The sequence below is a fragment of the Camponotus floridanus genome, unplaced genomic scaffold, assembly GCF_003227725.1.
Source record: "Camponotus floridanus strain SB8 unplaced genomic scaffold, Cflo_v7.5 scaffold114, whole genome shotgun sequence".
In the NCBI taxonomy this organism is placed as follows: Eukaryota; Metazoa; Arthropoda; class Insecta; order Hymenoptera; family Formicidae; genus Camponotus; species Camponotus floridanus.
Genome location: NW_020229231.1, coordinates 5,067 through 31,528, shown reverse-complemented (window position 1 = coordinate 31,528; position 26,462 = coordinate 5,067). Strand labels below are relative to the sequence as shown.

Here is a 26,462-nt window from a genome sequence, read left to right as displayed (position 1 = left end):
GCAAGAGGGAGCGGACGGGAGAGGGGTTCGGCGCGAGAGCGAGGGAGAGGGAGAGAGAGCGCGCGCGTCTCTGGTTACGGCGCGCGCGTCCCTGGATACGGCGCGTCGGGAGCGTCTCTGGACGCGGCGCGCTAGGCGCGCGCGATAAGCGACCACGGGCGCTTCCGCCGGCTCGACGCGCGAGATAGAGATAAAGTCGACGTTAATAATAGAGCGGATGTATTCGACGTAAGCCTGGAAGAGATATAATATACGATTTATATAACATACGATTTATATATTATATCAAGGAGGAGGAGGAAATTCATCGCAAATCGAGGAGAGACGAGGGTGACATAAATCGAGAAGAGAGAATAAATTACGTGTAAAATTTTTTTATTATATCATGAAGTTACATGCGTAGATACATACGTCGAGAATAATATCGATATTCGCAATCGTTTCGTCTCATTCGAACGCAGTTATACGGGTAAGTATACGGTTCGAGATCGATATCGCGATCGCGATACATTTATTCGTCGCGCGTAGAGTTTTACAAATTGTGATAGAGTCCGAATAGCAGAGCGTGTAATTCGCAGTCGATCAGATCGTTCGCGTTGAAGTGCTTGTGTCGACGAATCGCGTAAATATCGCCGGGGTGGTCGGTCTCCGTCGCGATATCTAGAAAACGCGATAATTTGACGTCTACGGTCTCGAGTATGCCGGTCAACGACGCGACGATGCGATTGACACATATCTCGAGGACGAACAGCGCCTTCACGGTGGAGTGCGACAGAGCGATGCGATTCTTCGGCGTCTCGAATCCTAACGTCTTCAGATTGTTTATCTTGCCGAATCGAAGCGTCACGGTTCCGACGATTATGGACGTCGGAGGGCCACAGCTTCGTCCAAGTCGTTCTCGAAATACGGCAGTATATCGTTGCGCAGAGCGAGCAGATCCTTCCACATGTCGTGCGTCAGAGATATCTCCTTTCCATGGCAGTCTCCTAGGACGATGTCGACTTGAGATTCACGGCTACAGCAATGTCGATGTACTTGTACGCCGTCTTCGTCAGCGGATATCGTCTTCCCAATATGCGAATCGGATGTTTCGCGTTGATCGGATGTTTCGAATTGATCTCGCGTTTGAACAGCCAGTTTCTATTCCACCTGTCGAGATCGGAGAAAAAGAGACGACGTTATTATACGAAATGGTCGATCGAGGCGGAGATCGAGAGCGCTCGGGCGAGGTAACTCGCGAAGCGTCGCGCATACTCACTCGTCCTCGGTGTACAGTCGAGCTTTCTTGATCACGGGCGGAGTGTCGGAACGATCGCGGGTGGTATCCTCGTCCTTGGCGGAAGCCGCGTAATCGTCTCGACGGTTAGGCGGCAGCGGCGGGGCGACGAAGGGGTCCGTCATCGGCGGCGCTGACGGAGTCGCCGGCGTCGCGGATGGGTCCCCGAACACTCTGCGGTACTCCTGTCCGAGTCCATCGAACATCATCGGTCTCGCGAACAGGGCTTCGATGTTCGTAGAAAAACACTGCGGTGGTGGCGGTGGCGACGGCGTCGTTAACGTTGGTTATCGCGAGGAGAGAGATTCGTCGGAGACGTTCGCTTAGAATCGGATGCGCGTTAATCACGAGTATCGTTGGAAATGTCGCGCGCAGCGATCGAGACGTGCTTTATATGTGACGCGATCTCGATCGTCGTCTCGATATCTTTTTTCTCGACGCGTGCGTTATACGCGTTAATTAATGCAGAGGAAACGGTTTAGAACAGCATATTAAATGTAATCTTAACGCTAGGTTTCAGGACTTCCTAATCTTAGTCGTCATCGTCATCGTCGTTGCGCGGTCTTTCGAAGGATGCGTATTCCAGACGATACAGCTTGAAGACGAGTTCGCTCAATCGATGCAGAATGCCATCGGCGGGGCATTCTATTCCCAGTATACTAAGATCGAAGGGACCGGCCGAGATTATCGCGTCGGTGAACTCGCTGTATGCGTAATACTCGCGTTTCTTCAGAAAATAGAGATTACCGTCGACGTGGCGGAAGGCCGCCGTTATCGCGGATGGTATCCCGGAAAACGTATCCCGCAGAGCGCTGTGCCTCGTGGCGGTCATCACGCAGTCGTTATCTCGGTTATTTGTGTGGAAGTAAGCTGGAGCGGTAACGTGGCGGATGTTCCATGCCCGTAGGCGTTCTTCCATCTTTCTGGATCTTAGCTGGGTGCCGTTGTCCGACAGTACGGAGTCCGGTCGTCCGTGGCGCAGAATGATGCGCTCGGTTAGCGCTTTGGCGTTTGCTGTCGCTTGGCGCAGGGGTACAAGCTCCACCCACTTCGTAAAGTGATCTTGCATCACGAAAAGCCATGTATGCCCCTGATGAGAGCGTGGCAGTGGTCCAACCAGATCGAGCGTTACCTGCTCCCACGGTCGGCTGACGTACGTTGCGTGGATTGTTCCTGCCGGCCGCTGCTGTGCGACCTAGGGCGTCTGACAGCTTCTGTAGGTCTGCACATAGTTCGCGATGTCGCGAAACATCCCCGGCCAATAGTAGAATTCGGCAATCCGAGTGATCGTTTTCGCGATGCCCATGTGCCCGGCGGTGGAGGCATCGTGGTATCGGCGTAGGATGTCATTTCTGGCCTCCTTAGGTATACAGAGCTTCCACTGCTCCTCTGCGGCGGTGTCCTTGAAGTTGAGGCTGTGGTAGAGGGGACGGTACAATTTTCCGTCCTCTATGCGGTAACCAGTATGCGCAGTAGGGTCTTGCTGCACTCCGAATTTTCGGCGGTACCAGGCGCATCCCCGGTGTTTCGCGCCGCAGGTCGCCGGGTGACGGGATAGCGCGTCTGCGACGCGGTTAAGTACCCCGCGACAATATTTTACGTCAAAATCATATTGTTGGAGCTCGAATACCCAGCGTCCAAGGCGTCCGGTCGGGGATTCTATCTTCTGTAGCCATCGCAGGGCCTGATAGTCTGTCACGACGGTGAAGGTGTAACCCTCTAGGTAACTCTTCATCCGCCGGATGCCCCACGCGATAGCTAGGCATTCGAGCTCCGTGGCGCTATAGTTGCGCTCAGCTGCATTTAAGGTACGGCTTGCATAGGCGATTACGCGTTCGCCTTCCTCAAAGTTTTGCGTCAACACGACGCCGAGTCCGGTCGTGCTAGCGTCGGTTTGGAGAAAGAAGCGGCGCGTAAAGTCTGGACATGCCAAGACTGGCGCGGAACTCAGAGCGCGCTTAAGCTGAGCAAACGCGGTGGCCTTCGCCCCATTTCTATCGAGCGTTTTTCTTTGTCAACTGCGTGAGCGGGGCCGCGATCGTGGAAAAGTTCGGGATGAAACGACGATACCAAGACGCCATCCCCACGAACTGGCATATTTGCTTAACGGATTGTGGCTCAGGCCAGTTGGCCATGGCTTGAATTTTCCCGGGGTCGGTCCGGATTCCCTCCCGGTCAATTACGTGTCCCAGGTACGTCAACCGGTCAACGCAGAATCGGCATTTCTCCGGGTTCAGACGGAGGCGCGCGTCACGAAGGCGGCGGAAAGTTTCCTTAAGCAGCTCGAGATGTTTGTCTAACGTGCAGCTAATCACGATATCGTCGAGATAAACGAACACGTGCGGTTCTAATTTGGGTCCGAGAACCGTGTCCAGTAGTCGCTGGAACGTGGCCGAGGCGGAGTGCATTCCGAACGGCATGACTTTAAATTGAAAAAGCCCCTTCCCCGGTATCGTGAACGCGGTGATCGGCCGGCTGCTAGGAGGTAACCTACCCAAAGGTACCTGCCAGTGACCATTCTTCAGATCTAAAGTGGACAAGTATCGGGCCCCCCGTAATTTGTCGCGGTAATCTGCGGCAATGGGTACGCGTCTTTATGCGTCACGTCGTTGACTCGGCGGAAGTCAATGCAGAAGCGCTGCCGACCGTCCTTCTTCTTGACGATCACAATGGGTGAGCTCCAAGAACTGTACGAGGGTTCGATAACCCCCTGGGCGAGCATCTCCTCCACCTCGGCGTCGATAACCGCCTGCATCGCCAGATTGCGCGGGCGGTATCTTTGCTTAATTGGCGTGTCGTTAATCAGCCGAATAGAATGCTGGGCCCGATCGGTGGGCCCCTTTACGGTATCAAATTTAGCGAGTTCGTCTCGCAGGAACTCTTGGAGCCGTTTATCCTCTTCGGCGGTCCTGCCGGCCAGGCCTTCGATGGTGCAGCAACGCTGGTGCCATCGGAGCACACGCAGCGGCGGAGCCGGCGTATTTATCCGCAATTTCGCCTGCAAATCTATCCCCATTAGTATCTCGCTCGAGAGGCCCGGTAGTACCCCAAACGTGTGCGTCGTGGTTCGGCCGGCCGCCTCCACCGGCAGTTTCATTCTCCCCGCAAGTTCCGCGTCTCGATCATCTGCCAATTGTATTTGGCTTTCCCCTATGATCCGTGCGTAACTTGCACGTTTTAATGTTTCGGCGGTTTTCTCATTTATTAGCGATATCTCGGATCCCCCAATCTATCAAGGCATCGAAAACAAACTCCCCAATGCGTATCGGGGTGTGTGGCCGCGGCTTGAAAGTTATTCGGGGCTGGGAGTCACGGCGGCGACTTTTTCCCCAGCCCCGTTGGCTTTTCCCACCGGTGGATGGCACTGCGCGGTGAGCACCCCGTCTCGCCCGCACTGCTGAATTTCTTCGCGTGGCGTCGGCATTGCCGGCGCGTGTGACCGCGCTGCTTGCATCGCCAGCAGCACTCGGCTTTATTATAGGCAACCACCACGGCGGGTTTCGCTTCGGCTTTTTCCCTCTTGAGTGCCTCTTGCCATTCGTTTACCAGGTCCTCGTGTTCACGAGCGCGTGCTTGTAACTCAGAAATATCGCCAACATCGCGCCGTCGGATATAGAATTTGTATTCCGGATGCATGAGGTCGTACAAATACTCGAGCTGCATAATGGGTGAGAATCCGCCGGCCCGGCGCATGAGCGCATCATCACCGTAGAGTATTGCGCGAATGTCTCGTTGGCCATTTGGTGACGGTTCTCAATTTCCCGGCGGAGGCAGGCATCGTACCGATGGAGCAGGAACTGCAACCGAAATGCCACCTGCCAAGAGGTCCAGCTGGGCCGGTGATTCCGGTAACATAAAAGGGCGTCCCCCCTCAGTAACTCCGATAGCCCGCGCAGGAGTTGTTCTTCGATGATGTGGTAGTTCTCGCGGAATTCGGCAAGACGTTCCAGGAAGGCGGCGGGGTCGCGTCCATCAAAATGATAACCACTCTTACGGAGTTGGTTTACTGCACGATAATCTGGCAGCGCGGGGGTCGCGAAATCTACGGGCGCGTCGCGGCTCAAAGGCGAAGTGACAACTACTGTGACAACCACTTGTGGTAATGCACCGGAAGGGTCCGCTTGTTCGCGCGGATCGGTCGCGAATTCGTCTGCATGGGTGTCCGCGTATTCCTTCATGCGTCGGCGAATGTCGTCGAGAGTGCCGGTGCTCTCTAATCCATAGCCTTCCGCTAGCACGGCCAATTGCTCTTTCGGGAGTGCGTATAGCCACGATCTCATAATGCACACTTACACCTCATAATAATTGAAACAAGAAAAGAACAAAAAAAAACGTCCCTGTTCAAGCGCCAATGTAACGGTCGTATTTTCGGACGTTTTTTCGCAACGCGGATAGATCGCCGCTACAAAGTTCGTGTAAAGAAAAATACGTTGTGATAAGTTTAATTGTGTTTATTTCAATAATATGTATGTATGTACAGAGTAGGTGCGGGTGGGGCGGGTGCGGTGCGGGTGCGTGCGTGGTGGTGCGTGCGTGCGTGCGTGCGTGCGTGCGTGCGTGCGTGCGTGCGTGCGTGCGTGCGTGCGTGCGTGCGTGCGTGCGTGCGTGCGTGCGTGCGTGCGTGCGTGCGTGCGTGCGTGCGTGCGTGCGTGCGTGCGTGCGTGCGTGCGTGCGTGCGTGCGTGCGTGCGTGCGTGCGTGCGTGCGTGCGTGCGTGCGTGCGTGCGTGCGTGCGTGCGTGCGTGCGTGCGTGCGTGCGTGCGTGCGTGCGTGCGTGCGTGCGTGCGTGCGTGCGTGCGTGCGTGCGTGCGTGCGTGCGTGCGTGCGTGCGTGCGTGCGTGCGTGCGTGCGTGCGTGCGTGCGTGCGTGCGTGCGTGCGTGCGTGCGTGCGTGCGTGCGTGCGTGCGTGCGTGCGTGCGTGCGTGCGTGCGTGCGTGCGTGCGTGCGTGCGTGCGTGCGTGCGTGCGTGCGTGCGTGCGTGCGTGCGTGCGTGCGTGCGTGCGTGCGTGCGTGCGTGCGTGCGTGCGTGCGTGCGTGCGTGCGTGCGTGCGTTGCGTGCGTGCGTGCGTGCGTGCGTGCGTGCGTGCGTGCGTGCGTGCGTGCGTGCGTGCGTGCGTGCGTGCGTGCGTGGCGTGCGTGCGTGCGTGCGTGCGTGCGTGCGTGCGTGCGTGCGTGCGTGCGTGCGTGCGTGGCGTGCGTGCGTGCGTGCGTGCGTGCGTGCGTGCGTGCGTGCGTGCGTGCGTGCGTGCGTGGCGTGCGTGCGTGCGTGCGTGCGTGCGTGCGTGCGTGCGTGCGTGCGTGCGTGCGTGCGTGCGTGCGTGCGTGCGTGCGTGCGTGCGGGCGTGCGTGCGTGCGGCGTGCGTGCGTGCGTGCGTGCGTGCGTGCGTGCGTGCGTGCGTGCGTGCGTGCGTGCGTGCGTGCGTGCGTGCGTGCGTGCGTGCGTGCGTGCGTGCGTGCGTGCGTGCGTGGTGCGTGCGTGCGTGCGTGCGTGCGTGCGTGCGTGCGTGCGTGGCGTGTGCGTGCGTGCGTGCGTGCGTGCCGTGCGTGCGGTGCGTGCGTGCGTGCGTGCGTGCGTGCGTGCGTGCGTGCGTGCGTGCGTGCGTGCGTGCGTGCGTGCGTGCGTGCGTGCGTGCGTGCGTGCGTGCGGTGCGTGCGTGCGTGCGTGCGTGCGTGCGTGCGTGCGTGCGTGCGTGCGTGCGTGCGTGCGTGCGTGCCGGTGCGTGCGTGCGTGCGTGCGTGCGTGCGTGCGTGCGTGCGTGCGTGCGTGCGTGCGTGCGTGCGTGCGTGCGTGCGTGCGTGCGTGCGTGCGTGGTCGTGCGTGCGTGCGTGCGTGCGTGCGTGCGTGCGTGCGTGCGGTGCGTGCGTGCGTGCGTGCGTGCGTGCGTGCGTGCGTGCGTGCGTGCGTGCGTGCGTGGTGCGTGCGTGCGTGCGTGGCGTGCGTGCGTGCGTGCGTGCGTGCGTGCGTGCGTGCGTGCGTGCGTGCGTGCGTGCGTGCGTGCGTGCGTGCGTGCGTCGTGCGTGCGGCGTGCGTGCGTGCGGGTGCGTGCGTGCGGCGTGCGTGCGTGCGGTGCGTGCGTGCGTGCGTGCGTGCGTGCGTGCGTGGCGTGCGTGCGTGCGTGGCGTGCGTGCGTGCGTGCGTGGTGCGTGCGTGCGTGCGTGCGTGCGTGCGTGCGTGGCGTGCGTGCGTGCGTTGCGTGCGTGCGTGCGTGCGTGCGTGCGTGCGTGCGTGCGTGCGTGCCGTGCGTGCGTGCGTGCGTGCGTGCGTGCGTGCGTGGTGGCGTGCGTGCGTGCCGTGCGTGCGTGCGTGCGTGCGTGCGTGCGTGCGTGCCGTGCGTGCGTGGGCGTGCGTGCGTGCGTGCGTGCGTGCGTGCGTGGCGTGCGTGCGTGCGTGCGTGCGTGCGTGCGTGCGTGGCGTGCGTGCGTGCGTGCGTGGCGTGCGTGCCGTGGCGTGCGTGCGTGCGTGCGTGCGTGGCGGTGCGTGCGTGCGTGCGTGCGTGCGTGCGTGCGTGCGTGCGTGCGTGGCGTGCGTGCCGTGCGTGCGTGCGTGCGTGCGTGCGTGCGTGCGTGCGTGCGTGCGCGTGCGTGCGTGCGTGGCGTGCGTGCGTGCGTGCGTGCGTGCGTGCGTGCGTGCGTGGCGTGCGTGCGTGCGTGCGTGCGTGCGTGCGTGCGTGCGTGCGTGCGTGCGTGCGTGCGTGCGTGCGTGCGGTGCGTGCGTGCGTGCGTGCGTGCGTGCGTGCGTGCGTGCGTGGCGTGCGTGCGTGCGGTGCGTGCGTGCGTGCGTGCGTGCGTGCGTGCGTGCGTGCGTGCGTGCGTGCGTGCGTGCGTGCGTGCGTGCGTGCGTGCGTGCGTGCGTGCGTGCGTGCGTGCGTGGCGGTGCGGGTGCGTGCGTGCGTGCGTGCGTGCGTGCGTGCGTGCGTGGTGCGTGCGTGCGTGCGTGGCGTGCGTGGCGTGCGTGCGTGCGTGCGTGCGTGCGTGCGTGCGTGGCGTGCGTGCGTGCGTGCGTGCGTGCGTGCGTGCGTGCGTGCGTGCGTGCGTGCGTGCGGTGCGTGCGTGCGTGCGTGCGTGCGTGCGTGCGTGCGTGCGTGGGCGTGCGTGCGTCTGCGTGCGTGCGTGCGTCGCGTGCGTGCGTGCGTGCGTGCGTGCGTGCGTGCGGTGCGTGCGTGCGTGCGTGCGTGCGTGCGTGCGTGCGTGCGTGCGTGCGTGCGTGCGTGCGTGGTGCGTGCGTGCGTGCGTGCGTGCGTGCGTGCGTGCCGTGCGTGCGTGCGTGCGTGCGTGCGTGCGTGCGTGCGTGCGTGCGTGCGTGCGTGCGTGCGTGCGTGCGTGCGTGCGTGCGTGCGTGCGTGCGTGCGTGCGTGCGTGCGTGGCGTGCGTGCGTGCGTGCGTGCGTGCGTGCGTGCGTGCGTGCGTGCGTGCGTGCGTGCGGTGCGTGCGTGCGTGCGTGCGTGCGTGCGTGCGTGCGTGCGTGCGTGCGTGCGTGCGTGGCGTGCGTGCGTGCGTGCGTGCGTGCGTGCGTGCGTGCGTGCGTGCGTGCGTGCGTGCGTGCGTGCGTGCGTGCGTGCGTGCGTGCGTGCGTGCGTGCGTGCGTGCGTGCGTGCGTGCGTGCGTGCGTGCGTGCGTGCGTGGGCGTGCGTGCGTGCGTGCGTGCGTGCGTGCGTGCGTGCGTGCGTGCGTGGCGTGCGTGCGTGCGTGCGTGCGTGGCGTGCGTGCGTGCGTGCGTGGCGTGCGTGCGTGCGTGGGCGTGCGTGCGTGCGTGCGTGCCGTGCGTGCGTGCGTGCGTGCGTGCGTGCGTGCGTGCGTGCGTGCGTGCGTGCGTGCGTGGCGTGCGTGCGTGCGTGCGTGCGGTGCGTGCGTGCGTGCGTGCGTGCGTGCGAATATAATTTTTATATCTAATGTCGGTGTTGTCTGAGTAATTATGCGTTAATAAATGCAGATGTAATTTTCGGTCTCGATCTCGAACGCCGGCTTGTGTTTACGAAAGCACGAGACGGCGCGAGTTTTTGCTGCGCTTTTTCCGCGAGGGATTCCGATGCTCCGAGAATTCTCTGATTCTCGGAATCGACGGGTGTTTTCGTGGAACTGTTTATCCCTCGGCGCCGCGATTTAATGTCCTCGTTTAGTTGATTCTAATCTATGCGCTTTAATAACGGCTGCGTGATATTAGATAGACGCAACGGCGTTTAATCGTCTGTTTCTTGATGCGAGCGTTTTGTTGCAGATGATGCGCTTTAATAACGGCGACGTGATAACGCGATTCTCAAATACGCAAAGCGTTTAGTGCGACGATATTCGGTAATAATAAAGTATGCGCTAGATAGGATCGTGTCGCGAAGGATGGGTTACGCGATGCAACTGGATCGAGAACACTCGATCCGGGGCGGCTCAGAGCTCTACCTTCCGTGAGAGTTTCAGCTGCGGATCAGGTGGATTGCACTTGTACGTCAGAACCGAGATCACTCGTTTGAGATGGAGCTCGCTCCACCTTTTGTCTTCGGTTACTTGTGCTTTGGCTAGAATTCTCAGGATTGCTTCTGAAGCGTATAGCTTAGAGCGGATCAGGAAAATGTAATTAGAGCTGAAATGTGACCCTTTTTATACGGGCTAATTGCCCGCGTCGGCACGCGGCGGTATAACCCCTTTCGAACGGGTTTTCGGAAAACGGTATGGTCGGGCCCGTTCGGAGGGGTAGGAGCCGAACGCGGGCTTTCGCCGGTCGGCGGTTCGAGCCATATCCGCTCTATTCGGCGGTGTTCGGCCGGGCAGCAGCTTCTGGCGGATGTTGTACCGGGAATCGTAACGATGCACCGGGATGCATCGTTATATATTAATATTATTTTAATATTATTTTAATATTATTTTAATATTATTTTTTCTTAGTATTAATATTATTTTTCTTAGTATTAATATTATTAATATTATTTTTCTTAGTATTAATATTATTGATATTATTTTTCTGAGTATTAATATTATTTTTCTTAGTATTAATATTATTTTTTAAGTATTAATAATATTTTTCTAGGTAGGCGATAAATCGACGCGCGAGATAAAAAAAGTCAGTCGTCGATAAATCGATAAGAGTACGCGTAAAACTAATCTACGATGCGGAAAACGTGCGAGGCGCGATGCGTCTCTGTTCATGTCGCGCAATTGATCGCGTCTGTTCAACCATCAGTTGTGCAGTTTGCACACGTTTTTCAAGGCGCAATTCTTCGTGTGATAGCCGCAGTGATAGCCGCAGTGATAGACGCGAGTCGAGGCTAGCGTTCGCAGGGGTCCGATATCCTCGTAATCGGCGTCGATGGTCTCGATCGTCAGGTCGCGCTGCTCCGCGACCTTTCCCGCGATGTCGGTCAGCCACTTCTTCTTCTCGCGACCCTTGACGTAGATCGTCACCGCGGCGTTCGACTCGAGATCCCTCGACGCGCGATATATCGCGTCGCGAACGATCTGTTTCGCGTGCCTATACTCCACATATCTATCGGTCCAGTGGAATTCGTGGTGATTCAGAGTCAGCCGATGGACAGGCCTGCGACTTCTCGCTCTTCGTCAGCAGATTCCACGACATCGGCGCGCGAAAGACGTGATGCATCAGATCTCTGCCGTTCGCGAGTATCGCCATCTCCTTCGTCACGAATCGCTCGTTGACGACGAAGCCCTGCAGATCGACGAAGATCGGCGGGGTGATATCGCCCGTGACCATCGTCGCGGTCATCGTCGAGAGAGAGACTGACGTTTATTCGCGTCTCTCCCCGATATCTTCGCGGTTTCGAGCTTTCTCTCTCTCCTCCCCATTCGACGCGCCGTCTTACAAAATCTTACGCACGACGTTCGTCAGCGGATTGTATTCCACCACGCAATCATGAATGATTAGACAGTACGCCGTGGTGTTAGAAGGAACGTTGTCCTTGCAGTCGAATTCCAGACGAACGTCCACAGTGGCGCTCTTAACCGCTTCGTTTTGGCGGGGACAATCTATCACCACGAGCGGGCAGTATAGAAATTTGTTCATAGTCAGGAGCGTCTCGTCGCTCGCTGGATCCGTACTACGTTCGTCGAAATCTCGCGTAGGCGTCGTACAGTACGATCTTGTTCTTATCGAAGTCCAAATTCATATCGTCGTACGGATAGAAGTCGGAATTGAGATACAACTTTACGTTGGTCAGATTGCACGCGTCGAATCTGGAAGCGTCCTGCAACAGGACGTTCTTCCTTCCGGTCTGCAATGCGAAGATGACGTAACACGGTTTCTCGAACTGCGTGGCCGCTTTTACGGCCCACGAGTGTTTGGTCGTGCTCTGCAGGAGCGGAAACTCGTAGAGATCCCACGAGCGAAAGGGCTAAAATATCTGCCGCTGTCCAACGTGCGCAACAGCGATAATTTATTGACGTCATTCAACACCACGTGCGGCACGCGCCACTGTATCTTCGCGAGCTCGACTCTCGGCTCGTATTCCTCGCGCGATATCAGACAATTGTCATTTCGCGCTCTTATCAGAATCAGCTCGTGACGCGCGTTGATGACGACGCGTCTGTAATCCTCATAGAAATCTAGCAGCGTGTCGAGAAGAACGCAGAAGTTGAAGTCGCCCGTCGACGCGACGCCGCTCGGTCCGATTGCGAGATCCCATCCGGCGTTCTTCAAGATCTTGCCTCGTTCGGACGTCAACGACGCATAGTTCTTGATCGTGCTCGTTATTCCTATGTTGCGATTACGATCGATCTCCACGCCTTCGAGCTCGTAACGTATCTCTTCAAACATAAAGGCGACGCAATTGTTCACGAGCCACGCCGGCGTCGAGGACACGGACGGCTTACCCGATTCGCCGCTCGACGCGGGCGGCGGATTATTCTTCGTATCTACCTTCGACGTAGAGAAAACTCTCGCACGGCAGCGTGAATAGGTCCTGCTGTTGTATGGGTATTCGTATCTCGTCGCTGTATCCGAAAGTGGTGTTGGCGTACGGATTGTACGTGTGACTCTCGATCTTCACGATGCGATCGTCGAAGACGGGTTCCCCGCTGATGCTCAGAATTTCCCTCATGTCGTCGAACTATCTCGCGGCTCTCGGTATGACGAAACCCATGGATCGCAGGAAAGCGACGTTGGCAGCGGACAATCCCCCGACGTTCCTCTCTCTCGAGCGCGCGACTCGAGTTCCCGCGACGCGATCGCAGTCACCGCCGCGATGCGACGTCGCGACGTTAGATTCGCGCACGACGAGCATCGCCCCGTTCCCTCCCCCGTCCTCGTGTCTCGTCGCGTGCTCTCTATCGTCTGCGTCCCACGTGCAATCGAATCGAGATCTTCTCGCCGCGGAAATCCATCAATCGACCGTCCTGATTGACGACGCGCAGCGATACGTCGGTCACGAGTCGCGTGATGATCGGCAGATAAATGATCTGCCTCAGGATCTCCGACACTTTATATCCCGGCGGAACGTTCGGCGCGAATTCGTGTATCGCGTGGGCGGATCTCCCGTTCACGTACGCGCCCGTCGTCAGGTTGCACTCCACGCGAATCGTGTTAACCGCGATAATGCTCACGGGCTCGTCGGACGCGTACCATTTGTTCGGTCGCAATACGCGAGTCTGGGAAAAACCTAATAACGATTCGATATTGTTCGGTTTGGTGAAATTAATTTGGTACGCGCATTTGATTTCGCTTCTCATGGTATTGTCGTTACCGCGTAGCGCGAGAACGCGATCGCCACCCCCGCCGCTCTCGTCCTCCGCGTCCTCGATGTCGTACAGTTCGTCGTCGTCGCCGTCGCTGGCGCCATCGCCGCCATCTCTCCCTCCGGTACTAGCGCTCGGCGGTCGTCGCCGTTTTCGAAGAATCGCGGCTCTCAGATACGCGCTTATGTCGCGCAGTTTGTAGGATCCGATTGGGATCGTGATCGTCTCGTCGTTGTCGTCGAAGTAAAATTTATTGTTCGAGGAATTCACGTTCGGAATCGTGTTGTAGGTCTCGAAATTGGTCAGGCCGAGCTCGTAATCGTCGTCGCTCAGATCGAGGGGCGGAAAGTAACTCGCCGTGAGAACGTTGCTTCTTCCGGTCAGCGTGAGAATCAACGACATGATGGCTCGCACGATCGCTATTAGAGACCGAAGGGCTTCTTCTTTCCTCCTCCCCAATCGACTCGTCGAAAGAAGTGCAGGCACAATTGTCCGCAGACACTCTGATCGTACGTCTGCTGAGAGTCGCGATTGTACGCGATGCGCGTGTCGCGTCCGAGATAGCGCACGATTTCCCGCGGCGGCCGAAGATTGCCGAAGGCGTCAAAGTAGATAGCGTCTTTTAGCGTACGCCACCCAATGCGTGCCAGGCCCCGAGGCGTCGTCCAGGTTCACGATACCGCTTTCGTCGCGACGAACGCGTCGCGCATGAACACACCTCTGAAGTGACGCACGCGAGCGCGCGCGGCCGCGCTATTCAACTGTTCGTTCGTCGTGACGCCGATCGGAGCTACGACGTCGTCTAACGCGCGTGGAGGCGCGACTTTTTTTTTCCTCCTCCTAACCGTTCGTCCGCCTCGTCTCGCGATGCTTTCGCCGCGCTTGTAAGGCGCGAGATACAAACCGCGACCCTCCATCGCTCGATTGTGTCGCTGCAGCTCCTCCAATTGTCGACGCGCGGCCTTACCGTCGTTCACCATCTTCGCCACGCCGGCCGCTCCGCTGATCAGCGATCCTAAAGCTCCGAGCGCCGGCAACAGCGGCAGGAAGCCACCACGTTTCGCCTCGGGAAGAACTCGTCCTCTCGTCGTCCTCCTCCTCGTCGAGATCGTTCTCCTCTTGCCGCCGCCGCCGCCGCCGCTCTTTCTCGCGCCTCTTCGCGCTCCAGTCATACCCATTCCTAGTTTCGTCTTCGCCTTCATAGCCGCCCATACGGCCGACGCCGCCACTCTCTCGCCGAAAGTCGAATCCCCGGCCCGGATACGCTCGAACGCTCTCGCTCCGAGCGCTCGATCCGCGACGTGCCGATTGGCGAGATCGTCGCTCCGCGAATAGGCGATGTGCTCGCGGCAAGCCGCGTCCAGCGGATTGACGCCTCGCGCGAGCCGCTTCGCGAGACGAGTACCGAGACCGCAAAACTGATATCCCGGTATATGTAGTTCGAGCAGAAAAGCGTTTATAGTTCTATTGAGCGAACCGCTACCGCCGACGACTGCCGTCGCGGCGTCCTCAGCGTATCTCATACGCCTCGATCGTCGACGCGCTCATCGTCACGCCATTTCGTTCTCCCTGCACATGCCGCAGTCTTTGATGCACGGCAGCGGACCATCAATGTGCGTGTCTTGCCACGGCTGATTGTGATGCTTGTGACAGAGGCGATAACGCTGCACGTCCGGATCGTTCTTCAGATGTATGGGCAATCTCTCCCACAATCGATCGACGAAATCGCAGTACTTGTCCAACAGAAGCTTCTTCGGAACGTACTGCAACTGATCGACGCTGAGTCCGAGAATATCGTAATCATTCACCAATAGAATAAACATGACGAAGCGTCGCGCGCGCGCGTAATTTTATCGCGTCACCGTCGATCGGACACATCTAACGGCGCGATCGTTTTTTCCCTCTATATATACGCTCGCGAGGGCGAATCCGCGCTCGTTGCTCGCGCGCGCGAGTCTGCGCACTGAGGCGTAGGTTCGCTCGCGACAACGAGGAAGAATCACGAGTGGAGAGAAAGAAAGAGAGAAAAAACGATGCGTTTCGTGCGTTAACCGATCGCGATAAGAGTGTCCAACGTCGACGGTAAGACGCGCTCGATGAACGAGGAACCGCAAAAACACGGTAATCTGTTACCGACCACAATTCGCTGCGTAATCTGCGGTCCCTCTAATTGCGGTAAAAACGAACGTGCTGATAAGTCTTCTGGAGAGCCCGCACGGCGTGCGATTCGAGAACGTGTATGTTTACTCGAAATTGTTGCATCAGCCTAAATATCGATATCTGGAGAAATTGTTAAAACCTATGCGGGATATTAGTTAAGTCACGTATTCGAACAACGCCGACGTCATCCCGCCTAACGAAGCGTTGCCGAACTCAATATTCGTGTTCAACGACGTGGCCTGCGACAAACAGGACGTCGTGAGAGAGTACTTCCCCATGGGGCAAAGGTCGATTGCTTCTATCTGTGCCAATCGTACGCTAAGATACCCAAACATCTGATACGCGACAACGCGAATCTATTGATACTCTTTAAGAAGGATGGCACTAATCTGAAACACGTGCACAGCGATCACGTGAATATCGATATGTCGTACGAGGATTTTCACGCGCTGTGTCGCGCGTGTTGGAAATACCGATACGGTTTTCTAGTGATCGACAAAGATAGCGCGCTGCACAACGGTAGATACAGGGTTCAACGATTACGCCGTGCCGTAGGGCGTCGCGAACGTCGTCGTCGTCGTCGAGGATGAGTCAGTCTTCCCGAGACGGAGGCGATCGTAGAAGGGAGAGAGATAAGAGAAGGCGAGACGCCGAGGAACGACGTGTGACGGACGTCGACAGACGCGAAAAAACCGCGATAGAAATAGCGAGAACGCGCGCGTCGATTCGCAGGAAGCACAGAGCGTTGAAGACCGGAAGGATGGAGAGCGATAGTGCTCTGGAGACGCGTTTCAAACCGATCGTCGAACCATTGCGACGCATCGTCGAGCGCGTCAGAGACGATTCCGCGCGAGGCGTGAGCGCGAGAGAGAAGGAACCGGCGAAGAGCGAGATCGACGAGGCATTCGCGCGAGGCGTCAAAAGAACGGTGGCGCCGGAGGAGGAAGAGGAGTAGGAGGACGAGGAAGAGGCCGAGGAGAGCGCGTTACCGCCGCTGTCCGCGAAAGGATTCAAAGCTAAGCGATCTCGCCGTCTGGACGCGACGACTTCCACGCCCGTGAGAGCGTTGGACGTGTCTCCCGCGCAACAGCGCGAATTCGCGAGCAGAGATCTCTTCGCGGAGCCGCCCGTCGAAGAGACGTTCGAGACGAGCGACGACGTCTTCGGATCGCCGGCGACGCTCGAAACGTCGGTGAGACGGTCTCTGCGGACTCCTCGAGGACGAGATATCTTGCGCGATCAATTGGGCGCGTTGGCGCGAAAGTACGTGGGCGCTCTTCTCAGCGGCGGCCGAGCGATTTCGATCACGTTTACGGAGTCTACTTTGCCGACGCCGGCACAATGCTCGGAAACAAGCGATTCGACGTAGGTGCCGACGACGCGATATTCATGGACGGAGTCAGATACGCCGGCACTCCCGGTCTGTACGAATTGATCTTCAAGAGAATTCCCGACGATTTCAAGTACACTGAGAGACAAAGTCGCGTACAGGAGTATACTTCTGCAAACTAATGCTCATAGGCGCGAGCACAATATTCGCATGCCCGTACTAGGAAACAAGGGATACAAGTACAAGCACGTCATAGCTCCGATCCTGCAGACGGACAGTCCGAGAAAGAGAATCGGCGGGGCTCGCGCGCCGCCGACCGCGCGCGTGCCGCCGGCCGCGCGCGTGCCGCCGACCGCGCGCGTGCCGCGGGCTATGCGTGTGACCCGCGACACCGTGGATTACGTCCACTAGGACGATCCGAACGAATTGGTGGATCGTCTTCGATTGCTGGACGCTTCTCGTCAAGCCGGCAACAACGTTCATGACAACGAGATTCTGTCGATTATCGAGGAGCTTCGCGAGGCGGACGAGATATTGTGAGACAATCGTGGAGGACTCTTACTTATAGGACGAATACTTATACAAAATTACAATTAGTTATAAAGGGCTTGTAGAGCGAGAAAATAAGTATATTGCAAAGGTTTAATTATGTCATGATGTATATCAAAATAAGTTTATGTCGACGGTGACATCACAATAATACAGAAAAGATCAAAATATAGGTACGTTAAAGGCGAACGTTTCGATCGATTTTTCGATCCTCTTCAGCGCAAAAATATAATACATGAACAGCGAGTGAAATAAACGGAAAAAGAGTTAAAAATATGACCAAATAAAACGCATTAAATATGGTTGTCTGATAACGGCGCAATAAAATAATCGTCAATAAATAAAAATTAAACAAAATTACAAGTTAAAAAATTATGGTCAAAAGCGCACATTAATAAAAACAAAACGGAAAAACTTTGTTAAAATTAATTGCAGAGGCACACTGAAACCATGTGGGCCCCCTGCTAGTTTATTGGCCAGTGGGTGTGCTTCCATGATAGTATGTGATCTCGTGTCAATTACAGCAATTTTTCCCGTTGGAAATAAGTGTGGAAATATCTCGGATGATACAATGCACATACAAATGCGGCAGTGAGAGCTAAAGTACAACGTTTATATATAAGAGTAACAATATACTTATTTTCTCGCTCTACAAGCCCTTTATAACTAATTGTAATTATATATATATATATATATATTTGTAATATTAAAGATAAGAAAATACATCGCGCGTATTGTAACGCGTCGCAACGAACATATATATATACAGTGGCGTGCAAAAATTTCCGGCCAGTGACATTTCGTATTCTAATTTATTAAAAAAAGAACTTAATGATTTTTGACCATTACAAGATGTGAGCATAAGTTATAGGAAACAAAATAATATAGTAAAAGAATACTGTTTGTGTTCATGAAAATATTTATTATTATAATTATTATATTTACATGTGCAAAAGTTTCCGGTCACTTTGTACTACGAGAAAAATTATTAACATATACATGTATTCTATAATGCACTTCAGTTAATTTAAATTTTATTTTAATGTTAATATTTTGTAGCCATACCCTTTGCAGCGATTACAGCTGCACAACGATGTGGCATCGACTGAATTAGACGATTAATATAATCAGGCGGAATTTTATTCCATTCTTCTTTCAACGCTTTGAATAATGCGGCTTTATTTGAATATCTATGCTTTCGAACTTGACGATCTAGTATATCCCACAAGTGTTCAATTGGATTCAAGTCCGGTGATTGAGATGGCCAGCTTAAAACTCTCACATTTGAAGCAGAAAACCATTGTTTTAATAATTTTGAAGTGTGTTTGGGATCATTATCCTGTTAAAATATCCAATCCTGTGACAATGTTTCTTCAGCATATGTTAACAAATTTTTTCCTAAAATGTCCTTGTAAATAGCAGCGTTCATATTTCCATTAATCTCGACTAATGGACCGACTCCTTGTGCAGAGAAAACTCCCCAAACCATCACACTTCCTCCGCCGTGCTTTACAGTAGGAATTTGATACCGAACATCATTTCTAGTACCAATAGGACGTCGTACATGTCTACCATCGCTTCCAAAAAGATTAAATTTAGATTCGTCTGAGAAAGCTATTTTTTTCCAATCTTCGACTGTCCAATTTTGGTAATCTTTGGCAAACTGTAATCGGGCTTTCTTATTCTTTTTGTTGATAAATGGATTTTTAATACCTATACGACCAAAAAGTCCCACATCATATAGTCTTCGTATCATAGTACTACGGCTAACATTGGCAAGGTTTTCATCTTGTAGCTCGCGTGCAATTTCGGCAGCAGTTTTCTTGACATCCGCAGTTGATTTGCGTTTAATGATATGATCTACTTTTTTAGATGTCTTTCGTGGCCTTCCACTACGCGGACGATCTTTTAAACCATATCCAGCACGATACTTAACAATAATATCATTCACAGTTGATTTACCTATCGATAATATTGAACCAATTTCACGAGAAGACTTTCCGTCTTTTGAAAACTTAATTACTCTCTCACGAATTTGAATTTGCGTATGTCGAGCCATATTATGCTTTGACGACTTTCTACGAACTTAAGTAAAAACATTCAATACGATACTATTCATAAAAAATTCTTTGGAATCCTACTGCGGGTCAAATATATTATGTGGCCGGAAACTTTTGTACACGTAAACATAATAATTATAATTATAAATACTTTTATTATAAATACTTTTATGAACACAAATAATATTCTTTCACTATATTATTTTATTTCCTATATGTTATATTAGAACCTGATAATGGTTAAAATTTTATTAAGTTTTTTTTTTATAAATTAGAGTGCAAAATGTCACTGGCCGGAAACTTTTGCACGCCACTGTATATATATATATATATATATATATATATATATATATTGTGTAACATTAAAGATAATAAAATACATTACGCATATCTATAAAAAATACGTCGCATCGCGCTTAAGATCTATCCACGCCTCTCCTCACAGAGGTATCCTGTAGTGCCCTCACGGCAGAGTGTCGGTCGAATCCGGCACGACGTAGCGCTTATCGTCGTACAGATTGAACGCGACCTTCGACTCGCGCACGGTGTACACCTCGTGTAACTTGGATCTCAGGCACGACTGCTCGCGGGTCATCTCGATATCGCGTCTCAGGCAGCGCGCGTAATCGTCGAACGTCAGCGTTCTCGCTGCTCTTTACGCCCTTGCTCTTCTTAGTGTTGCCCCTACCCTCGACTCGCAACGCGTACATCTTCGCTCTGAGTCCGACGAACTCGAGCATGAGAGCGCCATTGTTCTCGTCCTTCATCAGACCGAGAACCTTCTTATTCGCGCGCGGCACGCCGTAGGGATTGTCGATAATCGCTCGTGTCGAATCTATCGATTTCGCGCTTCATTCGCTCGTACGCGTTCTCGCACTCTATGCTATAAATGAGACTGTTCGTGTCGGTGTACAATATTTTACACTTATCGCCGTAGAGGGGTGACATGTATTCGTAGTGAAACGCGTACAGACGAATCTTGGATATATCGAGAATGGACATGCCGACGTAGATCGGTTTGTCGATCTTCGCCTCCAATTTGCGCAATTCCACGGCAATGAGATTCTCCGAGAATACGCTTCTACTGTGAAAATTCGGCTTGGAGATGAGCGCCTCGGCTCCGAATCGCCCGGTCCCATCGAGTCGCGAGTCGAACGTCCACGCGATTGCGCACGTTCTCCATGGTCATGCCGAAGACGGCGTTGTTCATCAACTTGTACAGATTCTTCTCGAAATCGTTACTCGCGTTAATGCGTAAGCGCGTGTTAAGTTCTACGTATCCGCGTAACCACGGCGACTGCGAGAAGCGCAGCGCGCGATGAATCCTCGTCAGACGCAGACCGTGACGAACGCACTGCTGCAGATTGCGATAGTGCGTGACGTATCGGTGCTTATCGTACAGCGTGGCTAGGAGTTTGCTCTGCCGCTTCCCCGGTGGCTTATCGCGCGTGGGACAAAACGGTAAATCGGCATGGGCGTCGTGCACGTCGGCCGGATAGTCGAGATCGACCTCGAGAATGTAGCCGACGGTCGAGTCCTCCGTCACGGACATCACGTCGAAACTCTCGAGGTCGTCGACCCACTCGAATCGCTCGTACGGCAACGGCTGACACATCGCCCAACCGTACAGATTATTGATATCGAGATACATCAGATAGATCAACGGTCGCGACGGATCGTACGCGCTCATGTATTTGTTGTTTGCGCGAGCGTATCTGTTAGAGCACTGACTCAGACCGCCGCGTATTCTGCGTTCCATGAACATCATCATCTCGATATCGGTGAGCAGCTCGAAACGGACCCCCGTGTACTTAAGCATCGTGTCCCACGTGTATCCCGGCAGCGTGAAGTAGTACGCGGGATCTAAACCGTAACTCTCCAAGCAAGCGGCACGAAAATTTTCGAACACGTCCGCGAGCAGAAGAACGTCGGTCTTCAGATAGAGATCGCTGTACTCGCCCAACGTTTTGACGCTAAATCGCTTCCAGACGAGCGTCGCGTGCGCGTAATCGCTCTCCGATACGGTATCGCCGGTCAGAGAACTGTAGGACTTGCGCGGCGGGAGACGCGTCTCCCGCAATCTCTCGACGCTGTCGACGTACTCGTACGGAAACACGCTCTTGCGCGTGAGAAGCCAGAAGCCATCGTCGGAGAGATCGCGAAACTCGCCTCGCGCGATCGTCAGTTTGCTCTCGTCGAAATACGACGCCAGCTTATCGAGACCGGCGCCTAAAAACTTGAACGAGTCCACGAATCGTAATTTGACGCATCTGGAACGGCGTTTCCCTCGTCTCCCTCCGCCGCCGCGGTATCTCGAACAGTCTTCGAGAAAGCTATGTACGATTCCTTCGTCACCGGCAACAACTCGACGCTGCCGGGATACGCGTTAGCCACATCCTTGATAATGAAGTGCGCGTCGTAATCCGATAGATTGTGAAAGAATACGGGTATGACGTAGGAGTCCTTGTAATTCAAATTGCACGCGGAATGCGCCGGACCTCTGAAACGGCCGGTCAAGTGACAGTGATCGCGAGCGTCATCGGCCTCGAACGGTCTCTCGCACGCGTAACAGCGCGACGCGCCCGCGAATATCTCCCGCTCGTCCGGCGTCAGATCCGCCATCGGTACCACGGCGTCGAGAGCGACCTTCGCGCGAAGCGCCAGATCGCTCAACTCGCACACGAACCACGCGATGCAATCCTCGCCGCGATAAGATCCGTACGCCGACGCGGCGTCGTCGAAGGAGCAACGCGTGTAATAGGCCACGCTGTGAACTCTGTGATGCTGAACGATCCTCGTATTCTTGGTTCTCTCGCCCTCGTCCCCCTCCTTCCTCTCCAATGCGCACTCCAGATCGGCGTACACCGCGAACGGAATTCGCTCTTTTCTCGAATGATGATCGAACTCCAGTCACCTGTCGTCCTCACCGGGAAGAACGATCGCGCAATCGTTCAGCTTGCAACAATCCTCGCTGTGCGCCGACAGCTTCTGGCTCGTGCGAAAGTAATGCATACATCTGAGAAAATACAGAATAAGCGTTAGATCGATATTTCGCTCTCACTTATCGAGATCGAACGCTCACCGATCACACACGTGCGTCCTGTGCTGTCGCTTGCTCAACTGCAAGCCGATCAGACGAGACAGATTTCGGATACAGGCGAAATGTCCGACCGCGATACCCTCGCGCGTCGCATCGCTCAGATACAGTAGATTGACGTGTCTCTCCCTCTTTCGATCCATCAGACGAAGAAGGACGATGCGAATTCCGCCGCCGCTGCCCTTCCCGTGTCGTCTCTCTCCGACGATGTACACATTCACCGATATATCGTTCAGACGCTCGAACCGTCCGATTCCGTTCAGAGTCATAGGTAACTTCGAGCCCTCTAGATTCAACACCTCGGAGTAATGCGGATCGCGAGCTTCTCTCGCAATTCTTATCGACGGGATACAGAACGGCTACCACCGACCACGCGAAACCAACACGCCTCGTCGTCGGATCGCATGTTGACCACCGCTCTCTTCGTCTGAATCTCTCGCGGTACTCGCACGTAGCACCCCGCCCGCATGGGATTGTACTTGTTCACGTTCACCGTTAGATCGAGTATGCGCGATAGAGCCCATCCGCTGTCGCGCTCTTGAAACTCCTCCAAAGACGCGACGGTATCGCCGATGACGCGAGTATCGTACCACTCGCACAGATCCGTCGTGGGTAGAAGGGGATGGTTTCTCTCTGGCGATCGTCTTAACGGCGGTTCTATCGCCCGACACGAATTCTCACGTCGTGTTCACCTTAACGTTGCGATATCGGCCCATGACGTCGCGCACGCAGCGGAGCACGGTGTCCCTTGCGTTTTCGAGAAATCTCAGAGGTTCGATGTAATCGAGATTTATCACCGCGCCGGTCAACACGCGTCTCTTGAAGGCTGTCTCGATCTCGGACCACGAGAATCCCTCGCGCGACTCGACCCCGCTACCGCCGTCGTCGTCCTCGCGTCTCGCGACACCCGCGCCCTCGCGCTCGAAGCGTCGCCGTAGATCGTTCCTCGCACCGATCACTCGCAGGATTCGAGCGACCAGAGAAGTCCTCGCCCCCGTAGAGATTCGGCGACTCGCGTCTAGACACCTCTCGCGCAGAGTCGCGAGACACTCCTCGCATCGTCGCGCCCACGCGCGATAATCGTCTGTCATGACGACGTCGCGCGCGCTCTCGAGCACCCGGCGCTCCTCCTCGCGCATGATCGCGAATCTCGCCGCTCTTCCGCTACACACCAGGACCGTCTCGATCCACAACTCCTTGCGCGCGTCTCGAAGACTGATCGCTCGCCTCGTCGAATAGGTCGCGACGCTCCACGCGATCTTCTCCTTCAACACTCGGACGTAGCGATCGATCGGCGAATCGACGCGCACCTCATTCATGACATCTCGCGCCTCAAACGTATCAAATCGACGCCGCAGAATATTCTCTGGCGGAACGAGTACTCGCGACTGCTGTCCTCGCGATTGTACATGTATCGCAGAACCCTACCCGTGTTATCCTCGGACACGCGAATCTCGCAGCGTGCGAGCGGCGAGAAATATCGAACTTCCGGTTGGGGATAATCGAACGAGTGGAATTTCCAATCCTCCGGATACGGATAACCCTTCGGATACTTCGCGTTAAACCACCTGTCTAGTTTAACGTTGTAAACAAAGGCTCTGTGACTCGTTCGAGTGATGACGACGTCGCACGAGCGGGAAAAAATTTCTCCGCGGTCGCGCGGTTTTCGCCTTCAAAAACGACGAATCCGTCGAAATACCGCATTCGACCGGATTCGGCGCGCGTTATCGCGCGCGTTTCTCGCTGCTGCGCGTCCGAGAGGAAGGAACGGCGACGGAAGCGTCGCCGCGAATATCCCTCGCGTGCACGCGCGCGCGTAAATCCGAGCGGGATCCCGCTTCTCTCTCGTTATCGCGCTCGAAAGGAGAGATAAGCGGCGAGTCCGAGAACAGGAACGTGTGCGACGACCGCGATATAGCGCGAAGACGTGATATCGCGCGCGCGACGAGGCCCTCGTCCGATCAATGCGCTCTCTGTCGATCCGCGAGAACGAAGGATCGACGACCTCCCTCGACGAGAGACGCCTCTATTCGCGACGTGTTCTCCCGATACATCGTACACTCGTTTACAAAACGCGCGCACATTTAGGTTAAAATTTGAGTGGCGCGCTCGCGCGCGGTGAACTCGCATCCGACGTCTACGACGAGACGAGAAACACGCCGCGCTCCGCGTGCTCTCCCGATACATCGCGCACCTTTTTACAAACGGAAAGAAAAATTCGAATTTAAATTCGAGCGGCGCCTAAGACGCGATGGAAACGTTCGAGGCCGCTTATCGCTCTCTTCTCGGCGCGTCGAAACGACGCGAGCCGGCGGAGGCGCATATATATTATATAAATCGTACGTCGCATAAATCGTATATTATATCTCTTCCAGGCTTACGTCGAATATATCCGCTCTATTATTAATGTCGACTTTATCTCTATCTCCGTCTCGCGCGTCGAGCCGGCGGAAGCGCCTAACGGGGCGATCGCCGCTTATCGCGCGCGCCTAGCGCGCCACGTCCAGAGACGCTCCCGACGCGCCGTATCCAGGGACGCGCGCGCCGTATCCAGGGACGCGCGCGCCGTAACCAGGGACGCGCGCGCTCTCTCTCCCTCTTCCTTGCTCTCGCGCCGAACCCCTCTCCTGCCCGCTCCCCCTCGCCGCGCCGCCCCTCGCCCTCCCCCCTCCGCGTGACGTCACGACCCACCCGATGGCGAGTGGCTTCCCTCGCCCTACCTATCCCCCTGCTCACCCGCGCCGCCGTCACCCTGACCCTCAGATATTTTTCTACCTCTCTTGCTCTTACAGACCTCTCTCTCGCACTCGTGGAAAAAGTGAGTTAGAACCGACCTATTCTCCCTACTGCGATGTTCCAGGTGTGGTATCGAGATTAACGCATTCTTCGGTTGATGAATTTGATTTTCCGACATTTTTGCATTTTCCTTCGATTTTTTCGTTTTACGCGTCGACCAAATGAGCTGCTTTCGTGTTTTCTCTTTTGTTTTTTGGAAGTCATTACGGAATTATCGTCGCTATCAATATCGGTGTCGTAATAATAAGATATGGTACTGCTATCACTATCCGATAATGTTTCATGTAACTCGATACATTCTTCCTTGTCCGAATCGTTGTAAGTTGGTAAATTATCAGTCCTTATTTTTTTATGTGATGCCGGGTTACCAGATCCGTCGCTATCTGTAGTTAACTGTCTTTTAGAAATAGGATGTGATGTTTTTATTTTCTTATAATCTTTTTCTGCTGACATATCACTAGATGTGGAGAATGCGCGTTTAGCATGTAGTGGATATACGAGTATATTTTTTATATCCTCGATAGGATTTAAAGCGTCTGCATTTTTATTTTTCTTTTCAGGTTTATATTTTATTTCATACTCGTATTCCGCGAGTTTTAATCGCCATCTCATTAATCATGATATAGGATCTGATACTGAGTTTAACTATTCTAAAGGTTTATAATCCATAACAAGTGTAAATTTACGACCGTAAATGTAAGGACGAAAATGTTTGACTGCATACACAAGAGCTAATAATTTTCTTTCAGTAGGTGAATATCTTGTTTCGGCGTTATTTAATACTCGTGATGCGTAAGCTATAGGGAGATCAGATCCCATTTTTCCTTAACTTAAAATTGCTCGGATTGCATATTCGGATGCATCTATTGTTATAATAAATGGCTCATTAAAATTTGGATATTGTAATATGAGTTCTGAACACAAAATTTCTCGCAGTTTATCAAAAGCTTCTTGTTGTTCTTCCTTCCATTCAAACGTATTTGATTGTTTGGTTAAATCTAATAATGGTTTGGCTATTTTAGAAAAGTTTTCTATAAATCTTCGATAGTATCCAGCAAGTCCAAGAAATTGTTTAATATTTTTTCTGGTTTTTGGCGCTGGAAAATTTTTTACAGCTATTATTTTTTTTTTATCTGATCGTACTTCATTTTCGGTTATTATATGTCCAAGATATGCTACTTCTCTTTTCAAAAATTCACATTTATCTGGTTGTAGGAATAAATTTGCTTCTAATGGACGTTTCATTAATCGTTGAAATTTTATTTCATGCTCTTCAAGTGATCGTGCGTATACAGGGTGTCCCATTTTAATGCCCCACCCCAAATAACTTTCTTATTTTTAATTTAGAAAAAGATGTTTCAGACAAAAGTTGTATGGTTTCGAGGGGGACATAAGATGGTACCATTAATTTGATCTTGAAGAGTCACATGAAGGTTACGTGAAGATCATTTTCAATTTCTTAAATGGAACACCCTATATATTTTTGCATATTCTTGTAGCTTATCTCGAGAGCTTTCCAAAA

At 54.2% G+C, this 26,462-nt stretch overlaps 1 protein-coding gene and 1 pseudogene across 1 annotated transcript; both read right to left on the bottom strand.

Annotated features, from left to right (window-relative positions):
- Positions 1–407: 407 nt before the first annotated feature.
- On the bottom strand, positions 408–1,482 carry LOC112639844 (annotated as a pseudogene).
- A 9,833-nt stretch (positions 1,483–11,315) lies between these two features.
- On the bottom strand, positions 11,316–12,314 carry LOC112639839. The gene is made up of 3 exons (XM_025415005.1): positions 12,134–12,314; positions 11,672–12,021; positions 11,316–11,567 (listed from the first exon to the last, which is right to left on the bottom strand). Exons 1-3 carry the CDS (start codon positions 12,312–12,314, stop codon positions 11,316–11,318), a joined length of 783 nt encoding a protein of 260 aa, XP_025270790.1.
- Between the last annotated feature and the right edge of the window lie 14,148 nt (positions 12,315–26,462).

Bases quoted from the DNA above. Each gene is read 5' to 3' on its own strand.
- LOC112639839 (XM_025415005.1), bottom strand. From the start codon at position 12,314: ATGAGGGAAATTCTGAGCATCAGCGGGGAACCCGTCTTCGACGATCGC. The intron at 12,022-12,133 runs GTAGATACGAAG...TTATGTTTGAAG, and splicing joins GAGTTTTCTCTACGTCGAAG to AGATACGTTACGAGCTCGAA. The intron at 11,568-11,671 runs GTGTTGAATGAC...CCGCTCCTGCAG, and splicing joins AGTGGCGCGTGCCGCACGTG to AGCACGACCAAACACTCGTG.